Below are 26,269 nucleotides of genomic sequence, written 5' to 3'. Positions count from 1 at the left end.
GTGGAGTTAGTATAAGATAGCTATGTAGTCGTCTGTAGAGAGACAGAGACACAGAGGCTGATCTTATAGAGAGAGAGAAGCGCTTGGAAGTGTTCTGGGTCGTGCTGAAGCAGGGGCTGAAGTACTTGACGGTGGAGAGACATAAGCGGGTAGCTTAGGAATTGTTCAGTGGCGTGTGTTAGGGTGTAACACTAGACGTGTAAACCTGATTAAGCAGAACTTATAATAGGATTTACAAGGCGATTCTAATAAAGCTATTGGTGTGTGCTTGTGTATTTTGTCTCTCTGATTTACCTTATGCATTACTATTGTTTGTGTCTTCTTTGCACTTACACATACACATGTCACTGATCTAAGCAAGTCATGTTCTCTAGTAGTAAGAAAAGTCAGCTACTTTAAATCTTTACGTCTCTCCCATCTTATTGAAAGTCAACAAAAAACTGCTCTGTTTATTAATTTCCTTTTCCTCTTTCTCATTTCTAATCATAGCAAAGTATTCTTTTGTCATTATCCATGGAAACTCCAAGGACAGAGTTCTATCTTATCTTGTTATTCTTGTTTTATCATCTTCCTTGTGTACCAAGCCAGAAACAACCAACTGTATATTGTGAAACTCCGTTTCAGTGCGGCAACATCACCGTCGGTTTCCCTTTCTCGGGCGAGCAACGCTCCCCATCTTGCGGTCACCCCTTTCTGAAACTTAGCTGCAACAAAAGCTCAAACACAACTTCTATCAATCTCTCAGGCTACAACTACACTGTCCTCCACATAGACATGAAGAAAGAATCCCTTACTCTTAGACTTTCAAGACAAGATTTTACGGGTCCATTCTGCTCCGCTTCATTCTCCTCCTCACCGTTACCTCAAGATCTCTTACAGAACCTACCATCTTACAAAAGCCTCACCGTGTTCTACACCTGCGACACTCGTCGCCATTTCCTTGGCAATTTCACATGTCGGATGAATAATCTCGTGTCGGTGGTTCAGGACTCTAGGTATAACAAACTCTGTGATAAGAGGTTTAGCGTCACTGTTCCTGCGAGTTACGTTCCAGAGGAAGAAGCTTTGAATATTACCCGTTTAGAAAGTGTTCTTAGAGAAGGTTTCGAAGCGAAACTGAACATGGAGGAGATACCTTGTCCGGAATGTTTATCCACTGGTGAAAACTGCGGCTTCATTGTTACCGGAATGGGTTGCTGCAAGTATGTATCAGGATCAATTGAATGCCGAGATAGTAATAATGATACTGGTAATTAAAGTCGCTTACATGAATTTTCATTACTAACTTTGACATTGTGAATGTTTATTACTCCATTAAATTTTGCAGGAAGTTACAGCATGAATCGCTTCATTCTGATTACAATCGGGACAGGTTAGGACTGATTGCTTTTCCGGCTTGTGTCTGACTTTGAATGAACTAACTTTGGTTTTGTATGTTTTTAGTTGCAGGGTCAGTAGTTATTGCATTTTTGGTGATGATTCTAGTATTCTTGTTATGTGAGAGAAGAAAGAAAAAGGCGCTGAGAAAACAAAACCTTGAGGCGCTTGTAACGTCGAGGCTATATAGTTATAGACAAATCAAGAAAATTACCAAATCATTTTCAGAAGTAGTTGGACGAGGTGGATTTGGTACGGTATATAAAGGGAAGCTACGTGATGGCAGTAAAGTTGCTGTTAAAGTCTTGAAGGATTCGATGAGCAGTTCTGAAGACTTCATCAACGAAGTCGCAAGCATCAGCCAAACATCTCACGTTAACATTGTTTCTCTGCTTGGTTTCTGTTACGAAGGGTCAAAAAGAGCGATCGTCTATGAGTTTGTAGAGAATGGATCACTGGATCAGTCGATGAATCTTGATGTGAGCACACTATATGGAATTGCGCTAGGCGTTGCTAAAGGAATTGAATATCTGCACTATGGTTGCAGAACAAGGATTGTGCATTTCGACATTAAACCTCAGAATGTGTTGTTAGATCATAATCTGAGACCCAAAGTTTCTGACTTTGGTCTTGCTAAACTCTGCCAGAACCAAGAAAGCATCTTGTCGTCTCTCGACACGAGAGGAACTATAGGATATATTGCTCCAGAGTTGTTTTCAAGAATGTACGGAAGTGTGTCTTACAAGTCAGATGTGTACAGCTATGGAATGTTACTTCTTGAAATGATCGGAGCAAACAAAGAAAGGGTTGGAAAATCTGATTCGAACAAAAGCTCGGTTTACTTTCCGGATTGGATCTATAAGGATCTTGAAAGTGGAGATATCACAATGCTTCTTGAGGGTGAACTAAATCAAGAAGAAGAAGATATAGCTAAAAAGATGATCATTGTCGGTCTTTGGTGTATTCAGTTATGCCCGTCAGATCGTCCAACGATGAACGAAGTCATAGAGATGATGGAAGGAAGTTTGGATACTCTTAAGGCGCCTCCTAAGCCTCTTTTGCATATGTCAATGCAAAATATTTCAGAGTCATCTCAGCTATCAGGTGAAAGCTCAATTTACTCCGAAGTATGATCCAATGGATGTGGAGAACCTATTAAATTACAACTTAGTGTTAATAAGTCAGATATTTATTTGTACTTAATTTGTCTGTGGGTTGTATATTTGGTTGGCCATAAAAGAAGTATTGCTATAGTTTCGTTTTTAGTCATTTATGTTTCAGATTTGAAAATATGACATCCAGGACAAACAAGATAAAATGTCGTCTAGACTAACACAAGAAAATTTGTTGTTTCCTTTTGTTTTTCCACTAAGAAAAAAAAAGAAAAAAAGAGAAATCTCGACTACATGTAACGAATAGCCACATTCTTTTTTTTTTGCAATTACTAGAATGACTCAAATTAGTTGTGTAATTACTAGAATGACTCATATTTTTTTAAAATTATTAGAATATTTTTATGGTCGAAATTGCCCTTTAACATAGTTATAACAAAAAAACTTTTTTACCAAAATATCCTTATTATTTATCGACGGCAAATTTGTTTTAAAAAAAAAATCTGTCGAATAATATATCTGTTTATAAAATCTGTGTAGGAAAAGAAATCTGCCGTTAAAGTGGTGTCAGACTTTTTTAAAAACGTCAGATTTGTTCACACGGCAGAGTTAGTTGTCCGATTTGATTAGAAAACCGATTTCTTAAAATATGTCTATCGAATGAGGTAGCAGATTTGTTATAAATGGTAGATTTATGTGGTCAACTTATTTTCTAAAGACCGATTTATTTTTTTTATGTTAGACTTATTTTTTATGGCAGATTTCTATATCAGATTTAAAATTGTTAGCAGACTTTTTGTTTATGTGGTGACAGACTTTTTGATTTATGTTGTGGCAGATTTATTGACGAAAATTAGGATTTTTGTAAACCAAACTTAGTCAATTTCGACCCGGTTTTTCCGAATCTGATTTATTTTAGGTTAATTAAGATCAGAATTAAGTAAATTTTTGGTAACTGTCTCATGGTGGTTTAATCACTTGTTACATTCTTTAATGTTTGGAGACACATGATCCTAAAAGAAACAGTGTTGGGTTTAAGCTAAGGGTCAGTCCTCAAACTGAGTTGTAAGGTTTCGTGTGTCACCAATATCTGATTGTAGCGAGTGAAATTCTCGGGTTATGCTTCCATGAATTCAAGTTGATATTTTCATATAGACATACTAGCGGCTGCTAAGTTTAGCATTGCACATAAGTGATAGAAGAAGGCTTTGCTTATTTATTCAGGGTATATTATAAAGAACAATAACAAGGGAACCATATATATAGTTATATAAACTATAATGCTAATAATTTTAGCTGATGTTGCAGAGCTTCTTTACAAAGTATTGATGTACTAAATGATACTAATACATATGCACGTAAGAAATACTGGGGACAATATATTTTAATGGCTCCATATCTATTGAAAAGTACTACTCCACTTGCATCAGTCACATCTTAATGATGAGGTGATGAGGTTCATCTTCTATGGTGTGTAACTGTGACTTCTCAGAGCCTGCTACAGATTTAGTTGAATCCTCTTTTTTTTTCCCCAAATCACAGTGTAGAATCCAAAGCTCAAAATCACTGATCCAATGATACTGCACACAACACATATGACTCATAAATTAATTCAAACACGAAAATTATAGTCAATTAATTCAAAAAGTGAAAAACACAATGACTCATAAACAAACTCTAAAAACTAGAGAAACACGTATCAAAATAGTACGAATGAGAAAATTGGGATTTAGGGTTTTCAAAATCCAACAGTCAATCAAACAATAAATGATAAGCACATGAACTGACAACTTAGAATTGCATTGTTTTAGGACTTACATGTTCAATTTTCTTCGATTGGAAAGAGGATTTGATAAAGTGAAATCGGATTTGGAGTTCTTCTTGTATGGCAGAGACGACGGCTAGTTAGGCTGGGCATGACGAAACAAAAGGAGGCTATAACAGGGGAGAAGTCGCCGGGGACGTAAGTGAAGAGAATCCAACTTCCTTGTCGGCGTCGAGAGAAAATGAGACTTTTGGTGAAAAATAAAACATTAACCTAATAATAACTTATTTTATGGCACACTTGTGAACATGAAGGGAAGAGGTTTTTGGTACTTTTATTGGTCTTATGAGTTAGTCTAGTAATTACAAAAGTTTATGAGTTAGTCTAGTATTTTCACGTATAATATGAGTTATTCTAAGTAATTTCTCTTTTCAAAAAGTCACGAAAATACCACGAAATGATATACATAATTCAAATCATGGTAAAATCCCATGAAGTTACAAGGAAACAAACGTGGCTAAACATAACCACAATTTTGCTACAATATTTCGTGACAAAAAGTCACAAAATAAAACATGGATAAAATTTTGGATAATCTACAAAAAGATATTTGCCCCTATTTTAATCGCAAATTTTTCATGGTTATTTATTAAATAACCATTTTCCAGGATTTTAACACAAATGTTGTGTGAAATAATAGTCACAAAAATAAAATATAGATAAAATTGTGGCTTATCCAAAAAAAAATATTTTTGCCACAATTTACTCACATTTTTGGATATTTTATAAATAGCCACAATTTTCCAGTAATATTTTATGGCTATTTAAAACCTTTAACATGATTTTAAACAACACTAGGCTCTTAACACAAACCTTAAAACTCTATTTTTACTTTAATTTTATATCTTAAACATAAACTCAAAATTTACTCCTTTTAAATTTAATTTAAACACCAAACACTATATCTCCAAATCATGTACTCTAGACCATATATCTCAAATCATAAATCTGAATATTAAATCTAATATTTTCATAGTTAGATGCCAAATCTTAAACATATATTATACAAATTTATTATTTTCAAAATTTAGTCTCAAATCTTATACTAAAAATCAAACCCCCAAATTAACTTCAACCCTTTATTTCATGAACGCTAAACATTACTCCATAAACTTCAAACCCTAAGTCAAATTCCAAACTTCAAAATATTTATATTATACAAAGATTAACCATAAACCTTAAATTCCAAATACAAAGCTTAAACTCTAAACAAAATCAAAAACTCTATTTCCTAAAATATTACATACACTCTCCATACCACTTAAGTGATGTTTAAGCATTTTTATTTTGTTTCATAATAAGTGATGTTCTCACATTTCTAGATAGAATTTAGGGGAATTTTCAAAAATACCACTTTCAATGTACCATTATTCATCTTTACCACCACTAAAGACACATTTTCAAAAATACCTTATTTATTAAAATGGTAAAAACTCTTATATCTTTGTTTTTATATGCTTTTCAAAATTCTAATCCCAAATTCTAAATCATAAACTTCCAATTCTAAACCCTAAACCCAAAATATTCAACTCTAAACCCTAAACCCTAAACTATATACCCTAAATTCAATATCCTAAACCCTAAACCCTAAAGTCTAAACTATAAACCCTAAATCCTCAACTCTAAACCCTAAATCCTCAACTCTAAACCCTAAACTATATACTTTAAACCCTAAAACATCAAATCTTAACCCTAAATCCTAAACCTTCAAATCTAAACCCTTCGTTAAAAGTAGTGGTAAAAGTGGTTAGTGTAAACATGAAAAGTGGTACTATGAAAATGGTATTTTTGGCAATTTCTCTAGAATTTAATGTCAATTAAAATTTGTAATCAATTACAAAATACTACATGTTTTTCTTATTGGTTAGACTGATTTTATTTAATGCAATTTTATGTAATTTAGATAAATTGAATAGAAATTTGTATTTTCTTAATCTTTGTGTAAAAACCTTAAACACCACTTAAAATGGTACAGAGGGAGTATAAAACTATGTTAATTCATAATTCAAAACTCCAAATTATAAATTTTATCTTTCAAATTGGCACTTAAAATCAAAATCAAAATAAAAATAAAAATATTTTTTCTTTACAATTAAAATTAATTATAATCATAATTTAAACCTAAACCATACAATCACAATCATAGATTAAATGCTTAAAATTTCAAAGTTGAAAATAAATTTATAAACTTATAATCGAAACATGAAATAAAAATATAAAACTAAACATAGAATTGCAAAACTGACCAAAAATAAATAATAAAAATTAAGAATTTATCATTGGTCAATCTATAAGTGCAACAATCACATTTTTAGACTTTTCATTGCATTTCAATCCAATGGACCAAATTACTTCATCTATCTCTCCCTTTCTATGAACAAGTCTCTTTTTCTCTTTCAATTTCTTATATAAATCATAGGTATCTTTCACTTTATCTCAAGTCTGTGTCTTTCACAAATTAAGTTAGTGTATTTGCACTCCATATACACAAAATTTCTCATAATAAGCTGAATAATGGTTGAACTATACAACTTTCTAAATGTTATCCCAGCCACCATACATACATTTATGAATAGTAGCTGACAAGTAAATATAGAAGGATTCACTAACCCAATCCACTTAATTTTTTTTTATCTTTTTTTTTCCATACTATTTCTCTTTGTAAATTCCTTTCATATTTACAAACAAATCTTCTACTTCAGTCTTTCTTTTCTTCACTTAAGATTTAATTTATAAAATCATTATATTTCTTTAGACTGATCTATCAATTTTTTTTCTAGGTCTTAAAGAAGAAGAAACCGATCACAAATGAAGGAGCAGAGAAAAGAAAAAAAAAATCACAAATTCATTTATGGTTTGAACTCAATGGAACAACATAAACATGTATACGAGCATGACTTGGTGGTCATAGTATTATCCATATAGAATTGGAAGCACTGTCTCATTGGACGTTATTTTTCGGTTCATACTGAGCAACAAGAAGTGTCCTTGGATAAGGTGGCTAACAAAACTTTTGGGTTATAATTTTGAGATTTTTTTATTAATCAGGAATTGAAATACATCTACCGATGGTATTTCTCAGATTGTTTCCCCAGCTGAAATTTCTGTTTTGTAACTACCGCTATGAGTGATGGTTCCTCTGGTGTTGCAATTGCAGGATTCATTGAAAGAATCGAGAAAGATCCAATTCGTCATGCTAAGATTACTGCTATTCCTAATCAATTAGATGAAAAACTAGCTGTATATGGTGAGAGATAGTCTGCTGCTGTGGTACAAACATTGTCTAATGATACCTGCAATATTTGCTTTGATTTCGTTAATACTTAATGAGTATTATGATGGGATTTTCGGGGGTCACTCAGGAGTATTGAATAGATTGAAACGCTTACAGAAGTCATTTCAGTGGGATAAGATGTTGCAGATACTCAGCGGTACATTGTAAAATGTGAAGTGTGTCAGATTCACAACTATTCAACACTTGCTCCTGCTGGATAATTGCAGCCAGTCCCAGTTCCAAGAGCTATATGAAAATGGAAATGAATTTTTTCTCAAGGGTTTAATATGATATTGATGATTTTCAATAGGCTTTCAAAATGTGGTAATTTCTTGTCATTACGTCATCCATTCATTGCTCATGATGCAAATCTGTTTATAGGCAAGGTGGTTCGTCTTCACTAGTTTCCATCATCTATTGTGTCTGATCATGATCACATTTTTCTGAATCATTTTTGGTAAAAATGTTTCAAATTGTTGGGAACCAAGCTGAAATACTCAAATCGCATTTCACCACTCAAACTGATGGCCAAATAGAAGTTGTGAATCGCTGTCTTGAAACATACCTTCACTGCTTTACTTTTGTTCACCCTCGGTCTTGGCACAAGTATCTTTTTGGGCAGAGCTGCGGTATGATTAACCTTTTTGGTACTTCCCTGCGATGAACACCCTTTAAATTTGTGTATGGTCATGACCCACCTGCTATTGTTCGCTTTGAACGCGGTTTCAACAACATATGCTGATCTTGTGCGGATAGTGTTAGATAGAGACGTTATGTTTCAACATATAAAGGAGGATATGCTTCGTTCACATATATTATGAAGAACAACTCCAACAAACATAGCTGTGAATTAGAATTTGAGGTAGAAAATTTTGTTTTCCTTAAGGTTTGACCATATAGACAGTCTTCAGTCAAAAACGCATGTGTCAGAAGCTTGATGTGAAGGTTTATGGACCCTTCAAAATTCTTGACAGTCTCGGAAAAGTGGCTTATAGAGTTCAGCTACCTCTGACTTATACATCGTGTCTTTCATATATCTCAGCTCAAACCTGTTTTCAGTGTTGGACATTCAGTGAATCCTTTACCTTTAGTTCTCAATGATTTGGATGAATTTTTTACTGTACCACATGAACTGTTAGAGACTCGCTATAGTTCCATGGGGTTTCTTGAAGAACTGATCAAATCGAGAGGAATTACAAATCATGAGAACTTGTGGATGTCGAGGAATTGATTACTCAATTTCCAGATTTTGAGCTTGGGTACAAGCTGCATTTTGTTGGGGGGGGGTACCAATAAGATGCTGAGGGTGTACTTTCAAAAATAGAGGACATCTCATCAGGAAGCAATGCATGAAGAATTCAAGTGAGAAGACTCGATTGCAGTCAGAGGCTTTGCCGTTTCAGATTGCATAAATGATTCATTGTCATCGCATTTATATTTTTTATGCTTGTTTGTTGTTGAGTCGTTATGAGACTAGAGTGGTTATCATGAGATTACTGTGACTTACAAGCATCATCTCGTTATGTTTTTATAGATTCTTAGATTTGATACTTATGATTTACTATATTCAAGAGGTATTACGTTTTAAGAGATTTTAGAGTGTTGTTACAAGATATTGGATTCCTATTGTAGCACTCCTCTTCCTTGTAAACCATTTCACCCCCTCGTTTTATATCTGTAAAACATGTACTATATTAGATGAAAATTTCTGAGATAAAGTTGCTGACTTTAGTCTCGCTAAGCGCTGCAAGGTGGAAGAAAACATATTGTCATTGCTTGACATGAGATGAACTGTAAGATACGTTGCAGAAAACTGTATGTAAATGTGTTTCACAAGTCGGATCTGTATAGCTACATAATGTTGTTTCTTGAGATGATCGAGGCAAGGAACAAAAAAAACAGACCATAAACTCTGATCCGAACAACAGCTCGGTTTTTTTATGGATTGCGTCTATAACAATCTTGAATTTGGATTGTATTCAGTTAGTCCATAAATGTACAGTCATAGAGATGATTGAAGGTAGGTTGGTTTCTCTTGAAGCCCCTCCTAATCCTCTTTTGCATATGAAACACAAAATATTGCTGTTATCTTAGCTATAAGGTGAAAGCTCCTCGATTTTTACTAAGTGCGTATCTAACTTACTCTATTTTTCACTTTAAATTTGAGTAAAAAACTCTAATGGTATTCTATTATTAACTCTATAACAAAATAAGAAATGAGTTTACTTTATAGAAAAAGACTACGATAGCACCAAACAAAGTTTTTGTCACAAAAATAGCATCACAAGGAGAAAAACGACCAAAAGAAATTTTATTGAAGAGTAAATATGCATTTATAACCTTTGGGTTAATTAATCTAACATTTAGGGTTTAGAGTTAAGGGATGGAGTTTTAGGAATGTGTTCAAATTTTTTAAAATAAAAAATTAAAATTAAAATTTTCAAAACAAAAAAGTAATATTTTGGTCATTTTATTATTTTTAGTGCTATTTTGTGATAAAAACCTAAAAAGTGATATTTGAGAGAATTGCCTTTTACTTTATATAGATTAATCTATTTATTTTTTTGTTTATCACACTCTATTTTCCACTCAATAATATAATATAGTACAATTGGAATGAAATACAGCTCAATTATATAGTTATCTTTTTAAGAAAAAAAATAGAGTGAAACATTGAATTTGTTCTACGTATGGTTCTATGACTGTTTAAAATCTATATTACCACAACACATCCAAGTCTAAGTCTAGTATTCGGTTAGGTTCCGGTTTAATACTTTTTGGCTTCCTGAACTAAAATCAAAACTAATTCGGTTGTTATTTGAAAGGTCGGTTCTGCTGCAGTTTAACCGGAGATACTTGGGCGATAATAGCACAAACCACTATACTACAAAATTCTGAATATGTATGATTTTGACATGTATTAAAATTATTACATTTCATAGAAGGATAGGTCTTATTAGACCAACAAAATCATATAGTGGTCTAACATTTTCCCCCCAATTTAAACATCGGTAGACAGGTTCACTAATACATCAGACCATATGGATAAGGGTATGGTCGCATGAACATCAATACTTCCATCTTCAACTCCTCTAAATACTACGAGGGAGACACCAAAACCATTATTTGGTTCGGCTCGAACCGCAATTGGTTTTCCCCAACCGAAATCGTTGTCGTATACTTCAAACCATGGAGAGCTTGTGACCACCAGATAAGTATCAGCCTTTCTAAGTCCACCACTTATCTTTGGTTGTGGGAGCTTAACATTTCTGACCCAAGTCTCCGCAAAAGTCTTGTAGTTTTCACTTGTTAGCGACCTCACTTGCTCATTTATTTGTAAAGCAGCCCAGCCTAGCCCATGATCCAACATCTCTCCCACCCTTGCTGTAGCCATCGCTTGGTGTGTCACGTTACCAAAACACGCTGTGTCAAGAGGTGGGTTCAACCTTCGTCTCATATCCGCAGCTACTATAATATGAGACTCTTCTTCACGGTTTAGACCACTCTGTTTGATAATAGATAGCCATATATGTGCTAAAACCGCTTGAAGAGACGAGACTTTTAGATCTGAAGAACCTATCTCTTCATTGGCTTTAACTTTGAGGTCTGAGATGTTCTTCTTCGCAAAGTGGAAAACTCGTTCTTTAGACGGAATTTCAAATTTTTGTGGTATCTTCCTTTCCTGAACCGGAATATGGATAGGATAATCGATTCCCTCGAGGAACAACTCCTTGAGAACAAGAGGCTGAATATGAGAACTTGAACCGTTCAGACAGATTGTGGACCAAGTTTGGATGAAATTCCAGAAGGAAGAACCATCAGCCACCATGTGATTGTAACCGAAGCTGATAAAAACTCCATCCTTCAACTCGGTAACTTGTAATAGTATCAAGGACTCAGAGATGCCGTCAGAGCTTTTGAGATCGTTCGCGGGAAAGAAACACCGTGTGAAGTTGGGAACAGAGTCGTGAGGCTGAAGCAAATCGTTGATGGAGACGAGTTCGGCTTTGGCGTGAATGAATTTGGCGCCTGAGCTGTCGCAGTCAAGGTAATACGACACCGTATTGTCTTCGGGATTGTCTATCGTGATGAGACGACCAGCTAACGGGAAATAGATCTCTAAGGCAGCAGAAAGAGAAGCCTTTAGTTTAGGGATGATATGGGTTTCCTGGTCGGGTTTGGAAAAGAGGAGACCTCTTTGAGGATAAGCAAAATAAAGAAGTTTGAGATCATAGGGGGTTAGATGGATCTTTGTCCGACAAGACTGGTTTATGTTTTCCGGCCGAACAATGCTCGAAGAGACAAGAATCACGTCTGCCATTTTAGGTTTGGAGTCTCAAAGTAAAAACTCCAAAGATGATAAGCCTTGTGGGATGAGATATGTCGTATATGATGCCACGAATTGTCAAACAAATGATATAATAATATAAATATTTATTCGTAATGATTGTGGGGTAGGAAATGTTATCGCAATAGTTTAGCAATCGCCGTAGGAGTTAGTTGAAAAAACCAGGATAACCAATCAAAATTACGCAATCTTCTGGTTGCACTATTAAGCCATTGTACTTTCTTTTATGAAATGAAAATGATGTTGACAAAAAAAAGCAACCGCTAGAGTGGTATATTAAAATACAAGATATTTGCAGAATTTTGAAAGATCTTATATCATGATGAAAGATTAAAATTAGAGTTCTTTTCGTTTTCAGAAACCATTGAAAATAAGATAAATCAGAAAAAACTAATTAGGATTAGAAACATCGCAGTTTTTTTTTTACTCAGCTCAGTTTCAATGGTTCCAGAAAATAAAGAAAACACTGCTTTTTATTTGAGAATGAATTTTGACTATGCCCATTGATAAATGCGGCTTTAAACATCTCGTGTCATTTCTATGATTAATAAAATAATGTATTACAATTTAAAAGATCTTCGCTCCAAAAACACCGATTTTACGGAGGAGTTAAAGGCAATTAAATATAATTTAAAACATAAAGTTTTAATTGGGGATTATCTATACTATTTAAAATAGTTGGAGATTTAATCACTAAAATATATGTTGATTTTAAGATAGTTTCTATGATTATATGAAATGTTGCGTTTCAATTTAACGGGTCTACGGTTAGAAATTTGTTTTTGCTTACAGAGCGTTAATGGTATTATAATAGTTAAAGATTTACAAACATAAGATTTTAGTTGGAAAAAGGAGATTTTTCATCCTATCTACATTTTTAATTGAAACTTTAAATCACTAAAAACCTTTTTTTATCTGAAAACATAAAAACTGTTATGTACCAGATTGTGATCGACATAACCGGACCGACCAGGACCGTACCGACCGCAGGAGATAATGCTTATCGACTGTTGTACTTATCCACTTAGGATAAACACGACCTGATGTATATATATATATATATGTAAGACCCCTGGTCGAGATTAATAATAGAAACACGTTTCCCCACTTAGTTTCACAACACGTTATCAGCACGATACGTTCTCTAAAACTCGAGCTACCCAAAACCACCAAAAACCCTAAAAACGGCGCATCTTAAAATCGCTCTATCTCTCCAACCGTAAGGATCCAGACGACTAGCCACATATCAAATCGAAGCTCTCGACGAAACCAAACCAACGCCGTAAACCTCGTGTCAATCCGATCTCAGACGCTCCTTCACGCTCTGTTTCAATACGCGCCGCCAGTAACCCTAAAAACCCTAATTTCGGCACAACTTCAAATCGATCGATCTCTTCAACCATGAGGAACCAGACGACGAGTAATATATCAAATTAAAGCTCTTGATGAGAAGAATCTAACGCCGTCGGCCTCGCCTCTATCTGACTCCGGACGCGCCCTCACGCTCTATTCTAAGACACGCCGTCAAGTGACCTAAAACCCTGAAATTCTAAAACTCATTCGACGACTTCAAACCGTTCGTTCTCTCAAACCGTAAGGATCCAGACGACGTGTAATATATCAAATTGAAGCTCTTGACGTGAAGAATCCATCGCCGCAAACCTCGTATCAATCCGATCTCAAACGCGCCCTCAAGCTCTGTTCCAACCCGCGCCATCAACTACCCTAAAACCCTAATCAAAAGCCTAAACCGCAGCCTCTCTTTATACTTTGTTATTTTCTGCGATTTACTTCATCTATCTATACTAACTTATTTTGATTCATTTTTGATTAAGGTTTCTAAAGATACAAAAGGTTTTTGCTCAACCTAAGACACGCGACCAGCTTCTGATCTGTTCCGGTCATGCAGTTCGCGATCCGACTTGTTCCAGCTCTCAGTGGTCCAAATCTACACTTCAAAGTTCTAAAGGTAAACTTTGAAACCTAAAAGAACTCATAATCGAACATGGTTGATTGATAAAGGAATGACCATTAAAATTTTGCAAAACCCCAAATCAAACCCTAGCAAAGATTAATAGGTCCAAACCCTTCCATGAGTAAATCGAAACTCTTAAACCAAAAGTTCGATATGAGATTGTTTTACAATTAAAATCAAAACCACAATGGTTTCTGAATCTCAAAACCTCTTTGATCTTAATGATCAAATCGATAAAACCTAGAAATCGATCAATCCCCTTTAAAATCTAAATCTGATCGATTTCATCAAAAAAAAAAAAAAAAAAACCCTATTTTTTGATTAACTTGAAATTCGATTGTCTACTTGATTGTTTGATAGAAAATTTCGAAAATATAAAATTTCCATTTATAGAAAGTTTCGAAAATAGAAAGTTTCCATTTATAGAAAGTTTCAAAAATATAAAGTTTCCATTTTTAGAAAGTTTCCTTTTATAGAAATTTTTTTTTCTGAAATTTTTTTTAATAGAATTTTATGGGAAACTTCTCTGATTCATTGATCATCTAGAAATGTTTTCTAAGATTGCATCATAACTTCGATTATTTTGCTTGCATCAATACTTATTAAAAAAAAAAAAATTCTTTTTTTGGTGCGTGTGATAAAAAGTATTGATATGAATAATAAAATTTTCTAAAAAGATTACTTAACATAAATTAAGACCTGTTTTGGATAATGTGATTTCAGATGTCGAATTTCGAAACTTCAGATTATACTACCCTAAAATCTTTATGGAGATAATTGATTGAAAATGGCAAATGAACACTTCAGTAGTCCTGATGTCAAGAGGACTCGGACAGTGTATTAATCAAGGTAATTATGTAATTGAAAGTGAAAAAAAAAAATAAAGCCATAACAATTATGTGCTATCATCTCACTAAGGATCTGAGAGATTCTCAATGGTATTATGGCAAAAGGCCATAGATGAATGAAAGATTCTCAGGTTCTAGGATTTTGAATCCGTGGACAAATATCATTCTGCTCAAATGAGAATCACCTATAGTTTTTAAACTATGTGCTGAAGTGGTAACAGAAGAGGACTTATTTTATATGAACTATTCCACATTTCATTCAAAGGATATGTTGTTATCACATAAGTCTAAAAGGTTTCACGACCTATAAAGACTTATTATCATGCCTATTGGCAGCCGAGCAAAGAAAGCAGAAAATTCGAGATACCATCAACTGATTGATAAAATTTAGTAAACATACATTGAGAAACAAGACAATGATATGAAACCTCCTGAAAACATTGAGGATGAAAATGATATATAAGAAAAATCTGAGGAAGCCGTATGGAAAATATAAATTGTGAGGTTGGCTTACACATTGATTAAAGAATCAAAGATTCAGACATTCTGATTTCATGTTTTATGTTTTGATTTGATTTGCTTGTCATTTATAAAATTTATAGCAATAATAAAAGTTGATTCTGGTCTTATATTATCTTGCTTGATTGTCTTGATAATTCCTTGATTGATAAATGACAAATGAAAATTTAGAAAATGAGTATAGTAATTAAAAATCATCCGACCAAAGGCATTGCCTAAAAGGGGCATGAATTATTCACCCAAATAAAAGTCCCATTTGAGTTATAAAATTTTGAAAAGTGAATGGTTTCCACATTGAACCAATGGGCAAAGGAAATATAAGTTCCTTAAGATTATAAAGAAAGTAAAAATTGCCCAAGGCATAAAAATGGTCGAGACTGTACTCCCAACTGATCTAAACTATGCTAAAATATCAGTATGATAAAGGCAAAAGGCCTAGGTAACCAGATAGGTTGACCACGAAATTTTATACACTTTATGGCATGACTGGACTAGCCATCCAGGTCTTTAAAATTGATGCAAAGATTGATATCAAGAAAAGGCACAAAAGAGTTATCCCATAGAATCTCACGTTGTGTAACATGTACACAAGGGAAACTCAATAGGCTATAATGTTCCAAGCATCTAAAAGATTTATAGCATGTTCATGAGGGGGAGAAATGACACTCCCGTGGTCCATGAACAACACTAAAAATCCGAGTGACATGGTCTATGACCATGATAGAACTTGGCCGAATTCTTTGTGATACAAAGATCACTAGCTAATGCTTGGGAACACATAGATTTACATGTAATGATAATATGCATCAGGCCATATAAAGTGAGCATAGATATTCCCATCTAAAGATGATAAAGGGTCATGATCCAGACATAGACCATCCTAAGAGATTATGTTTAGACCACCACAATAATATGTGCCGTCTAGGATGGAACCTCATAAGAAGATGAGATAAGATTGGGAATATATGTTGGATATGAGAAAGCTTTCTCCCATGATTTTATAAGAAACCTTGAGCCAAATATGGGTGATCAGATTAAGGCAAGGTTCACGGATTGTATGATTAAATCCGACTATCCAACATCAGGGGGAGAAAGAAATAAGCTGGTACACGTATAAAGAAATGGAATGATATTAACCATCCTTGTCTTGGCAAGATCCTCGGACCAGAGAATATGATTTAAGACGTCCAAAGAAAGATCATACAAAGCTAGCTAAAAGAATGCCAGACAGATTAGACCCGAAAAGAAAAGAAAAAGAATGACTAAGTCATACCAGCTTAAGCACCACGAAATTAATGTCCTAGAAGAGACATAATCAAGTTGCTATAAAGTCTAAAGATAGACCAATATGTTCCATAAGATAAGGAACCTCAGAAATGAAAAGAAAGGTGCATAGAAATGACATATCTGAGGTCATAAGAGAAACCAGACCAGACATTGAGATAAGGCTGCGCAGCTAAACATCTAAGATACCAGACCATGTAGTTTGGGACGCCAAACTGCAAGGTAAATGAAGGTTCTTAGTAAGAGTGAAATCTCTAATCGATTAGTTCATGTCTGGAACACAATGGAACACTATAAAAGAAGTGTCGACACATAAAAGATAAAGATGCATAAGGAAATAGCACTTGAGTTTAAAAGATATAAGCGAGGATCAGAACCCACGAGAATACAAGAATGCATTCATAGACTAAAGGAAACCGTGGGGGTTCAAAGAAAGATTCAAAGAATCTATAAAAGAGATGAGTGTATTGACCATATATAGAAACACCATCTGATAAGATAAAACCAGTGAAAAATAGGTCCTGTGTGGGAAAGGAAAAGAAATCGTGAGACATGCACTAAGGTGTTCATATTCATATTTAAAGTATTCAAGGAATGGCTTGATTACACAAGGATACTCACAGAGACCAAAGGAACATATTATAAGGAGATATACTCCTATGTGGTGGATGCTACTACAAATTCGAAAAGGTCTGGATATAAGTAGAAAGAAATGTAGTAAGTAGCATATTGATCACTGGATAAAGAAATGATAAAAGTATCAAAAAGATGAGAAAATAAATTCTCATAGAATAGTTTTGTTCCTAAGCTATTCCTTGACTGAAAACAAAGCAGCTGCAAGTGATATGAAAGACTAAGAAAATACTTAGTACAATCAGTCCATAGATCCTTATAGAGGATATTATAATTCCTTGTGTTTATGTTTATAACAAACCAACCTAAAGAGAGGTTCAATGATTTCAATGATACAAGTTATCAATTGATTAAACAGGCTATGTCTTACATATGGTAAAACTGCAGAAAAATCATAGCTGTGTGAGTGTGTGAATGATTAAGTCAGCACGCCTAAAGTGAGAACCATAATCTAAGATAGTGACCAGAAGCATACCTGGTCGTGGCTTAATAAATATAGTATTGCTAAAGGCAAGAAAAGATCGATAGCTATGTATAAAAGACATGAGTGCATTTGACTGCGAATTCATAGTTTGATGAGTTCCATTGCAGCAAATAATTATTTATGGTATGACCTTAGACACTCATGGTAATGGACGTGTATAGACAAGGTCTATAACATAACATTGATAGACAAAAGGAAATAAAGAAAGACTGGCTACAATGGATAAAACAATTGGCACATACGAAGAGAAATAAGTCCAAATGGGCAAAAGATATAAAGAGAAGTGGTTCGTATGTGTTTGGGTCAGAAGACTCAATATATATTGAATGTCCACGTTTTGATAAAGCCATATAACCAAAGTATATCCGTTGGACATGAAAAGGACCTGCAAGTAAAGTTTTATTGCAGACTATAAAGTCCATCCGAGCATCGTTCGAAGCGCCATCAGTCCGACCAAGACATGGAGTGATCAGCAGCAAAGATGTACATCCTGACCACATCTTTATGGAGTTCCAAAGACATCAAGACGTCCAACATTCACTAGTTCATTCAAGGAGAATCCAGTTGATCATCTTCACCAAGTCATATGCAGCTTCAACGTTCAGGAAGACTCGGATACCAGATGGAATGCGTCTACTACAGTGATGCATTCATCAGGGGGAGTTCATGTGTTGTACTCTTTTTCCTGTCCATGGTTTCCCATTTTGCCACATTGGTTTTGGGGTTTTCCAGGAGAGGTTTTAATGAGGCAACATTAAGCATGCAACGAACCAGTACCGGATGTGTCGATCAAGGGGGAGTGTTATGTACCAGATTGTGATCGACATAACCGGACCGACCAGGACCGTACCGACCGCAGGAGATAATGCTTATCGACTGTTGTACTTATCCACTTAGGATAAACACGACCTGATGTATATATATATATATGTAAGACCCCTGGTCGAGATTAATAATAGAAACACGTTTCCCCACTTAGTTTCACAACAAAAACAGATAATCTTAAAACATATTGCGAAGAGATTTGCCCTTTATTTAAGATAAACATTTTGGAGAAAGACGATAATGTCAAAGCCCAAACTGAAATTAGACCATTTCAACGAAAAATCCGTAACAAAATCAGACATGACAAAATTTTAACTATATTACAGACCAGACGAAATAGACAGAAACAAAGTAGATCGGATACTCTCGAGATAAAAACATGGTATTCAGGACTCAAAACATAAAAAAACTGATAATGTTGAACATGGTGAATAGTTATCTGCCTTTCTTTATCCATATAGACACTGAGTTCTCTGTGCCCAAAAAAAAAGACACTGAATTCTCATTTTGGTCAGCAGAGTTTTAAGTTTTAACATAGTGTTTTAACATAGTCTTGATGTCGAAAATTATTTATATTTTGATCTAAAAGATTTTACATTTTGAAACAGTGAATATATCGTACCAATAGCTAGTATTAGTCTTTTCGTGAAAATACCACAAGAGTAGAAAAACAAAAGAGTCAAAAAGTCTGACGTCAGGTAAAATAAAAGTGAAAAGGTGAAATTCACAGCGGTTTATGTATATATACTTACACCAAACCCTCGTTGACGTCAAGAGTCTCTCCTACTACACACACTCAAAACGAACTCGCTGTCGTATTCGAACTACTCGTCTCTTTCTCAGTCACCGGCGATAACGGCGGAGGAACACCGTGTCTTAGCAACACAACTTCGTCTCCTCCGCTCACATCAATCTCCACCACCTCCGGAAAATCTCGCATCCCTTCCTTCTGAATCCCTCTCAAAACCTCGACGATCTCATCCATCGACGGCCTCACTTCCCTCTCCTGCTGCAAACACCGGAACGCCAGCTCAGCAACCGACATCATCATCCTCTTCACCGCCGGATCCCTCGCGAACCCGAGGGTCAGGTCGGCGAGCTCGTGGACGGCGTCGTTTTGGATCTTGGTGACGGCCATGTTCGCGAGGTTGATGTCGTGGCGGTGCCGAGTGATGTCGACTGCTTCTTTGGACGAGATCAGCTCCGAGAGGACGACTCCGAAGCTGTAGACGTCGCTCTTCTCGTTGAGACGGTAACATTGGTAGTACTCGGGATCAACGTATCCGGGAGTTCCTTGCGGCGCGGTGGAGATGTGAGTTTGATCGGTCGAGAACAAGCGTGAGAGACCAAAGTCAGCTACTTTCACTTGGTAGTTGCTATCTAGAAGAATGTTTGTAGTCTTCACATCTCTGTGTATGATTCCTGAAAGCATAGTATCAGGACAGTTAAACACTTGTACAGGTCATTTGAAAAAAAAAAAACAAAATTGAACCCTTAAAAATTTAAAATATTATATTTTGAAACTTTTTATTATTTCTTTTTAATTTGTTAATTGATGAATAGTAATTTTATAAAATGTATAATGATAACTTTTCCCTTTTTATTCTAAAATCGTACACTTTTATTATTATGATACTAGGGACACCGGATTAGGACGATCACACTTATTGTCCCCGGCTAAACCGGCACTACATACTATTACATCAAATTTTCAGACAAGGAAATTGTTTGTGTTTGTTAAATTTGTGTGTTACCTGAGGCATGGAGAAAAGACAATGCACTAGCGGTTTGAATGGCGATGTTGAGTCTTGCAGGCCAGCAAATAGGACGAGACTGTGCTTGGTCTCCATGTAAATGATCAGCGAGTGTGCCATTAGAGATGTATTCGTACACTAAGAGTAGCTCTCTGCTATGTCTTGTCGTGCATCCGTATAGAATCACTAGGTTTGGGTGTTTCAAGTGCCTCAAGATATCGATCTCGTTCTTGAATTGCTCTACTCGTCTTAGTGATCTCTCGAACAGTCGTTTTACAGCTACTGCTCGTCCATCCTTTAGTATGCCTTCACAATTTTTGCGTAAGCTTTTAAAAACCCAAGTTTGGAGGTTTTTATTTGGTATGTAGTTAGAGTTGTGGTTCTTACCATAGTAGACAGTACCGAATCCTCCATCTCCAAGCTCTCTAGAGAAATTCGCAGTGGCTTCCTCGAGTTCTTCGTAGCTGAACACTTGAACTCCGAAGTATACGCTTCCGTTTGCAAGGTTGGAGATTGATGGCATGAGAGAATGGTTGCTTCCGGAGATTGTTGTGGAAGTTGTAGTTTTGGACATTGTATTACTGCTTGAATAAGGAGATGTTGTTGAAAGGCCTTTGCTTATGTTTTGAGCTGCCAGTTTCTTTCTTCTCGACATGACACAGAGTACAGCTCCTGCTAAAAGAGTGGCACCCAAGAATCCGCCAGCGAATCCGATTCCTTGAGACCAACAAAAAAAACAAGGGTTTGTTAGGTTGCCTCAAGAACCCACAAGGTATGTTTTACTGGAATTAGATTCCTCGAAAGTAAGAGAACAGTCATCTACCTAGTTTCTGTTTTGTGGTGAGTCCTGCATAAAAAAATACCATGAGAAATATGTTAGTTCAAACTCACGACAGAACTCAAAATTATAGTATATCAAACGAGGTTTGAACTCAAGGGAGATTGTATGAGTGGTCACTAGAAAAGGAATGTAATAAATCATATTCATGCTAGCTAAACTAGTTCCAGTTAAAAGGTAGGGTTGGTAGATGGGGTAGTATACTAGTATCCAGTGGTTAAGGAAGGATGAGATCTGGATCTTGTGAAAAAAAATTTAGCACATGACTTCCAAACCAAACTAAAATTTAGATTAACTAAAATAGATTTAGATTCTTTGGAAGGAAAAGAATAGTCGCCTACCTGTTTTATTTGATTTGGTGACTTCTGCAAAAAAAAAAAGTACCATGAGATATGTGTTAGTTCAAACTCAAGACAGAGCTTACAATCATATATAAATTGAAACACAAGGGAGTTTCTCTCAAAGGTCACTAGAAAAGGAATGTAATAAATCATATTCATGTCATCAAGGGAGTTCCAGTGAAAAGATAAGGTTTGTAGATGTGGGGTAGCATGCAGTGAGTGGTTAAGGGAGGGATGAGAAGTGGAAGAGCACATTAGTTTCAGACCGAACTAAGATTCAGAATAACTGAAATAGTCACCTACCTGCAGTTTTGTAGGGACCTGCATGAACAAATACCATGAGAGAAATGCCATTTTAAACTCAAGACAGATCTTCTGAGGAAGGGAACAGATTAGATAATTCAGATTTAGACATGGATATAGATTCAGATCAACTTAGGTTATCTAAAATATTTCAGTGAAACAGAGAAAGATAGATCATTACTCGTCTTTGGTATCTCATTATCGCAAGTATGCTCGTGAGGCCCGTTCTCACAATAGCAAACGAATGCTCTCGAGCTATCATTAGAACCACAAGAACCCTGCGATTTTGCGCATTCCCCACATTCACTTTTAAATGTAACCTCGAAACCCTCGTTAAGAGCCATCTTTATAGCCTCCAGAGTCGGATTTCCATCTTGAATCCTCAAGGCAGATCGAGAGACAGGAATAGTGACATTTCTTTCACACGATGCGCTTGACTTTTCTAAGATAGCGCTATCCCAGGAACGTAAAGCGGACGAGACAAAGTAACTTTGGCCACCACTAGTATCTTCACAGTCTAGCTTTGTAATGTGAAAACCGAGAGGAACATCTACACTTTGATCAGAGCAGTTGTAGTAAAGTATTGACATCATGGCGTCGGCAGAAAAGTGAAGGACATCTTGGTTGATTGTTACATTCTCAGGGTATTGGGGACAAAGATTGTTGTGATAATCCTTTATGGCAAGTCTAAGGATGTTAAACTTGGCAGAAAGGATTTGAAACTTAACTGTGGATATACTTATCTCTGCAAAATCTCCACTGCAGTTAACCTTAAAATCCGGGTGGCCGCACTCTTTTCTATCAGGTTTCCAAAAGGGATAATTGAGTTCTACCAGATTGGCGCAATCAAACCACTGAGCGCATTTTTTATGATGATCATCAACTGAAAACGAAAAAGAGGGGATGACAAAGATCATCCATATGGTTGCATAGGACCAAGATTTTGTCAGAGACTGATAAACATTTATCATGGTACTCTCCTCTGCTTTTTTTTTCTTGAAGATGAGTAAGAGGCTGAAGAAGAAGAAGAAGAAGAAGAAGAAGAAGATGAAGATGAATAGGAACATGGTTTTTGTCTAAGTCTTGGTTTCTTTATATGTATTCTCTATCTGAAAAACTACTTCCAATGGGAAATTTCCTTGTAATTAGGTGTGTAGTAAGGATGACTTAGTCTTCGAATGGACTGGTAGACAGTCCGGATATTATATTATTTAAAATATTTTATTTTGAATGGTTGCTATTAAAATATCAGTTCTTATTAACATTATTCTTTTTTTGTTTTTTTGTATGACGACTAAAAACGTAAGTGCCGGTGTAACAAAGTTTAGTAAGAAAAGTCAGGCAGAGTAGAAATGGGGCTAGAAAAAGAAAGAAGAGTGGAACAAGACTATGACTCTTTAGCTTTTACCCAAACTGAACCGAAAGATGTCTATGAAGTAGAAGAAGGGACTGATAAAGAAAGCGGATGATTCATGGTAATGAAGACGTCCATGGTCCATTCATTGAAAATGACTTGATGGGAATCGTGTATGCCAAGTTGCTAGAGACATATCAAGAATTTTACACCAATCAAGTTTCTATCTTCTATCTGGAGCTCACTAGGAAGTAAGGTATGTCTTAATACGGCTAAAACTAGCATAAGGTAATCGAAAAATATTTTTGTGACATGGTGATTAGTATGAGCCGTAATTCCTCGTGATTAGTATGTTCTAAATGCTTGTTGATTTACTTGTTGTGCAATATAGAGTTTATAGTTACGTTATGTGTCATAGTGGAACTTAGGAAGCTGCAAATCGACTTATGAGCGATCTGTTATTTTCTGTTTTAGTCTGGTTGCATCGTTGTAATACTGCATAATTTTTGGCAAGGGGGAGAACTAATATGATATGCATAAAAAACTTGCTAATAATTCAGAAACATACCAGATGGAATCATTCGATGGCATTTGATTTTGGATGAAGAATTTTTCTTGCAGCAAACGGGAGTGCCAACATCGTAGCCGCAGACTCCACCCGTGGATTTACATTCTTGACACGGTCTCCCATCAATCCTCAGTTTCACCTCAAATCCCTTTTGAAGAACACTTTGTAAACGGGTCAAGTTCAAGGTTTCACCCTCTGGGACATAACTTGTTGGAACAGTGATGTTGAAACTTGCAGAACACTTTTCATGATTTTTATTGCTCCGATGCAGTGATGCAACACCAATACTAGGACATTTGAAATTCGCCGGATTGGGAAGATGAGATTGGCAGAGGTAGTAAACAAAGAGGGTCGTGTACTCTGGCGAAAGCTGAAAGAGGTCAGGAGTCAACGTTGTACCGGTTAATGTAGAATTGCAGAATGATCCACCTAAAAAGTCTTGCCTAGCAAGCCCAAGGGTGTTAGTTGAGCTGTCTAAGAAAAGGACACTGTACATCTGACCTGAGAAAATAAAGTAAGTCTTGTTCGAGTTTGGGCCACAGTGGAGCCCCAAAGAAGGATGACCACAAGGTTCTGCTCGAGCCCCTCCCCAGAAAGGAAACCCCGCTGTTATATTCCCACAGTGAAACAGGTTATCACAGAACTTAAGGTCTGGTTGACTTAGCGCACAAGGAAGATGGTGAAAGTAGAACAAAAAGGATAACAAGATCAGACAAGAATTGGCGTTTGAGAAACCGAAGAGTATTGAAGAGAACATGACTGATTGATTGATATCTGAATTAAGTTGCCTTTTCTTGGGGTTGGTATGATGTGAAAGAGCAGATAAATGCGCAAACAAAAAAAGTATATCAAGTAGATATCGAGATCCCTTATATTAAAAAAAAGTGAAAAAAATATCAAGTTGGGAAGGACTAAGTCAAAGAATAGAGATATGCACTCGACTTGGATAATTTAGTCACCCGTTTTTGTTAGTTGACTTTGACTTTTTTTTTTTTTATCAAAACTTTTTTTTTCTTTTGTTACCTTTCTAAAAGGAAACTAAAAAAGAATAATTTGCTAAATAACAAAATATGGAAATGAAATTAAGAATATTGGCTAATTTTGATATAGTTAACAAATTAACATTTACACCATATATAAGAAGTACTTTTTTCTACATGTATCCAGTTAACAAAGGAAAGAAGAATAGATGTCTACGAAAAGAGATATCGACAAGAGTTAACAAGCACTATTCACCACAAAAGCATGCTAAACCACTCACATCACACTTTTAGTTACTGTATAGCATTATAGGTGATAGAACTGATGGTGCCATGTTAAATGATGAATGGAGTTTGCGATGTCTAAGATCCGACTGGCAGGGTCGGCCCTGAAATTTTAGGGGTTATAGACGATTAAAGATAAAATTTAAAAATTTGGAGACCTAAATTTTTTTTTTAATAAATTTGGAGGCTTTTATCCATATAAAAATCTTCAAAAATTTTGGGGGCTTGAGGCGAATATTTAGTTAGGCTTAGCCCATGATCGACCCTGCCAACTGGCCTCAAACAAACTGAAAAGCATAAATGAACCGAATGACAAAAACAAATGATTTGGAAGCAGTGTCAGCTTTAATCAAGGGTGAAGGGCAATAGGTGCGATCGCCCCGGATCTAATCTCCTATGTAATCGTAATTACTTCATTTCTGAGACTCAAAATCTTATGTCATTTTTGGTCCAGAAAATACTCAGGAGAGCAAATAATCCTCAGTCCTCAAAGAAGAAATTTTCTTTGTCCAAAATCGTTTAATTTTCTCTGTCCAAAATCGTTTAATTTTCTCTCTTTGCCAAGATGGTTTCTTGTTGTCCAATCTCAGCCACCCACCGATTCCAACTAATCCTAAACGCAAAAACTTTTAAAGACCTAAGATTTCTCAAAGCTTCCACTGTCTACCCCATTGAAGACCCATTAATAGTGCTTAATGGCTAATTCATCAACGGTTTTGGAACACTCGCCTACATTCAACCTGGGGTTACGAGAGTAGGGTTTAGGATACATGTTTACATAATCAGACATACCACCTAATTCTGTTATTGGTCCCATGATTTACAGACGGGTTTCATTTTTATAACACACCAACCTAACCATATCCACCATTTTTACTTACAGTCTTGCATATAGGAGAATGAAAAGCTGTTCTAAACCAGTTTTTCCGCATGAACATTTATACTACTTAATGCAGAATGAAAACTGACTAGCCATTAACAAACAAGAAATCAACAACACCTTAATAACAAGCAACATTATGAACTCAGTCATTACAATACATAGGTTATAATTGATGATCTAGACCTCATTAGGATCTATAGAGTACTAACCTATCTCTGCCAATAGCAAGCTAATCGTTCTCTACCACTTTTAAATCTTAACACAGATACACAGCTTCTCTCAGATAGTTCCACCCTTCTACATTGATGGCTCGTATCGCCTTACCTACCTTTTCTAGCATGATAGCGCCATGGCATCATAGCACCCTGACATCATAGTGCCCTGGTGTCATAGAGCCCCAGTATCTTACCACCCCGATGTTGTAGCACCGGCGTCATATTCCCTCAATTTTCTCATCTA

The 26,269-nt window shown here is 35.6% G+C and overlaps 3 protein-coding genes and 1 long non-coding RNA gene across 7 annotated transcripts; 1 reads left to right on the top strand and 3 right to left on the bottom strand.

The window, feature by feature from the left end:
- The first annotated feature begins 443 nt into the window (after positions 1-443).
- LOC108854053 (LEAF RUST 10 DISEASE-RESISTANCE LOCUS RECEPTOR-LIKE PROTEIN KINASE-like 2.3) lies at positions 444-2,642 on the top strand. Of its 2 annotated transcripts, none has more exons than XM_057007497.1 (3): positions 444-1,249; positions 1,328-1,372; positions 1,450-2,642. In XM_057007497.1, the coding sequence occupies exons 1-3, from the start codon at positions 514-516 to the stop codon at positions 2,508-2,510; spliced, it is 1,842 nt and encodes a 613-aa protein (XP_056863477.1). In that variant the 5' UTR covers positions 444-513; the 3' UTR covers positions 2,511-2,642. The 2 variants fall into 2 exon arrangements, with proteins under 2 accessions (XP_056863477.1, XP_018483050.1); XM_018627548.2 differs by having other exon boundaries at positions 445-1,249; positions 1,444-2,642.
- A 1,043-nt stretch (positions 2,643-3,685) lies between these two features.
- On the bottom strand, positions 3,686-4,657 carry LOC108852172 (uncharacterized). The gene is made up of 2 exons (XR_001949452.2): positions 4,308-4,657; positions 3,686-4,069 (listed from the first exon to the last, which is right to left on the bottom strand). It is a non-coding gene; the product is annotated as an uncharacterized LOC108852172 (long non-coding RNA).
- Positions 4,658-10,470: 5,813 nt separating this feature from the next.
- On the bottom strand, positions 10,471-11,987 carry LOC108851388 (uncharacterized acetyltransferase At3g50280-like). Its single transcript, XM_018624810.2, has one exon. The coding sequence runs from the start codon at positions 11,907-11,909 to the stop codon at positions 10,590-10,592; it is 1,320 nt and encodes a 439-aa protein (XP_018480312.1). The 5' UTR covers positions 11,910-11,987; the 3' UTR covers positions 10,471-10,589.
- Positions 11,988-19,057: 7,070 nt separating this feature from the next.
- On the bottom strand, positions 19,058-24,495 carry LOC108854737 (LEAF RUST 10 DISEASE-RESISTANCE LOCUS RECEPTOR-LIKE PROTEIN KINASE-like 1.3). 3 transcript variants are annotated; one of them, XM_018628375.2, is made up of 7 exons: positions 21,922-23,550; positions 21,741-21,758; positions 21,438-21,461; positions 21,082-21,105; positions 20,646-20,975; positions 20,259-20,564; positions 19,058-19,926 (listed from the first exon to the last, which is right to left on the bottom strand). In XM_018628375.2, the coding sequence occupies exons 1-7, from the start codon at positions 22,805-22,807 to the stop codon at positions 19,301-19,303; spliced, it is 2,214 nt and encodes a 737-aa protein (XP_018483877.2). In that variant the 5' UTR covers positions 22,808-23,550; the 3' UTR covers positions 19,058-19,300. The 3 variants fall into 3 exon arrangements, with proteins under 3 accessions (XP_018483877.2, XP_018483876.1, XP_018483875.1); XM_018628374.2 differs by lacking the exons at positions 21,741-21,758; positions 21,922-23,550 and adding an exon at positions 23,663-24,495; XM_018628373.2 differs by lacking the exon at positions 21,741-21,758 and having other exon boundaries at positions 21,922-23,548.
- Between the last annotated feature and the right edge of the window lie 1,774 nt (positions 24,496-26,269).

This window comes from Raphanus sativus, chromosome 4 (assembly GCF_000801105.2).
Source record: "Raphanus sativus cultivar WK10039 chromosome 4, ASM80110v3, whole genome shotgun sequence".
Lineage (NCBI taxonomy): Eukaryota > Viridiplantae > Streptophyta > Magnoliopsida > Brassicales > Brassicaceae > Raphanus > Raphanus sativus.
This window is presented reverse-complemented; position numbering and strand designations above follow the sequence as displayed.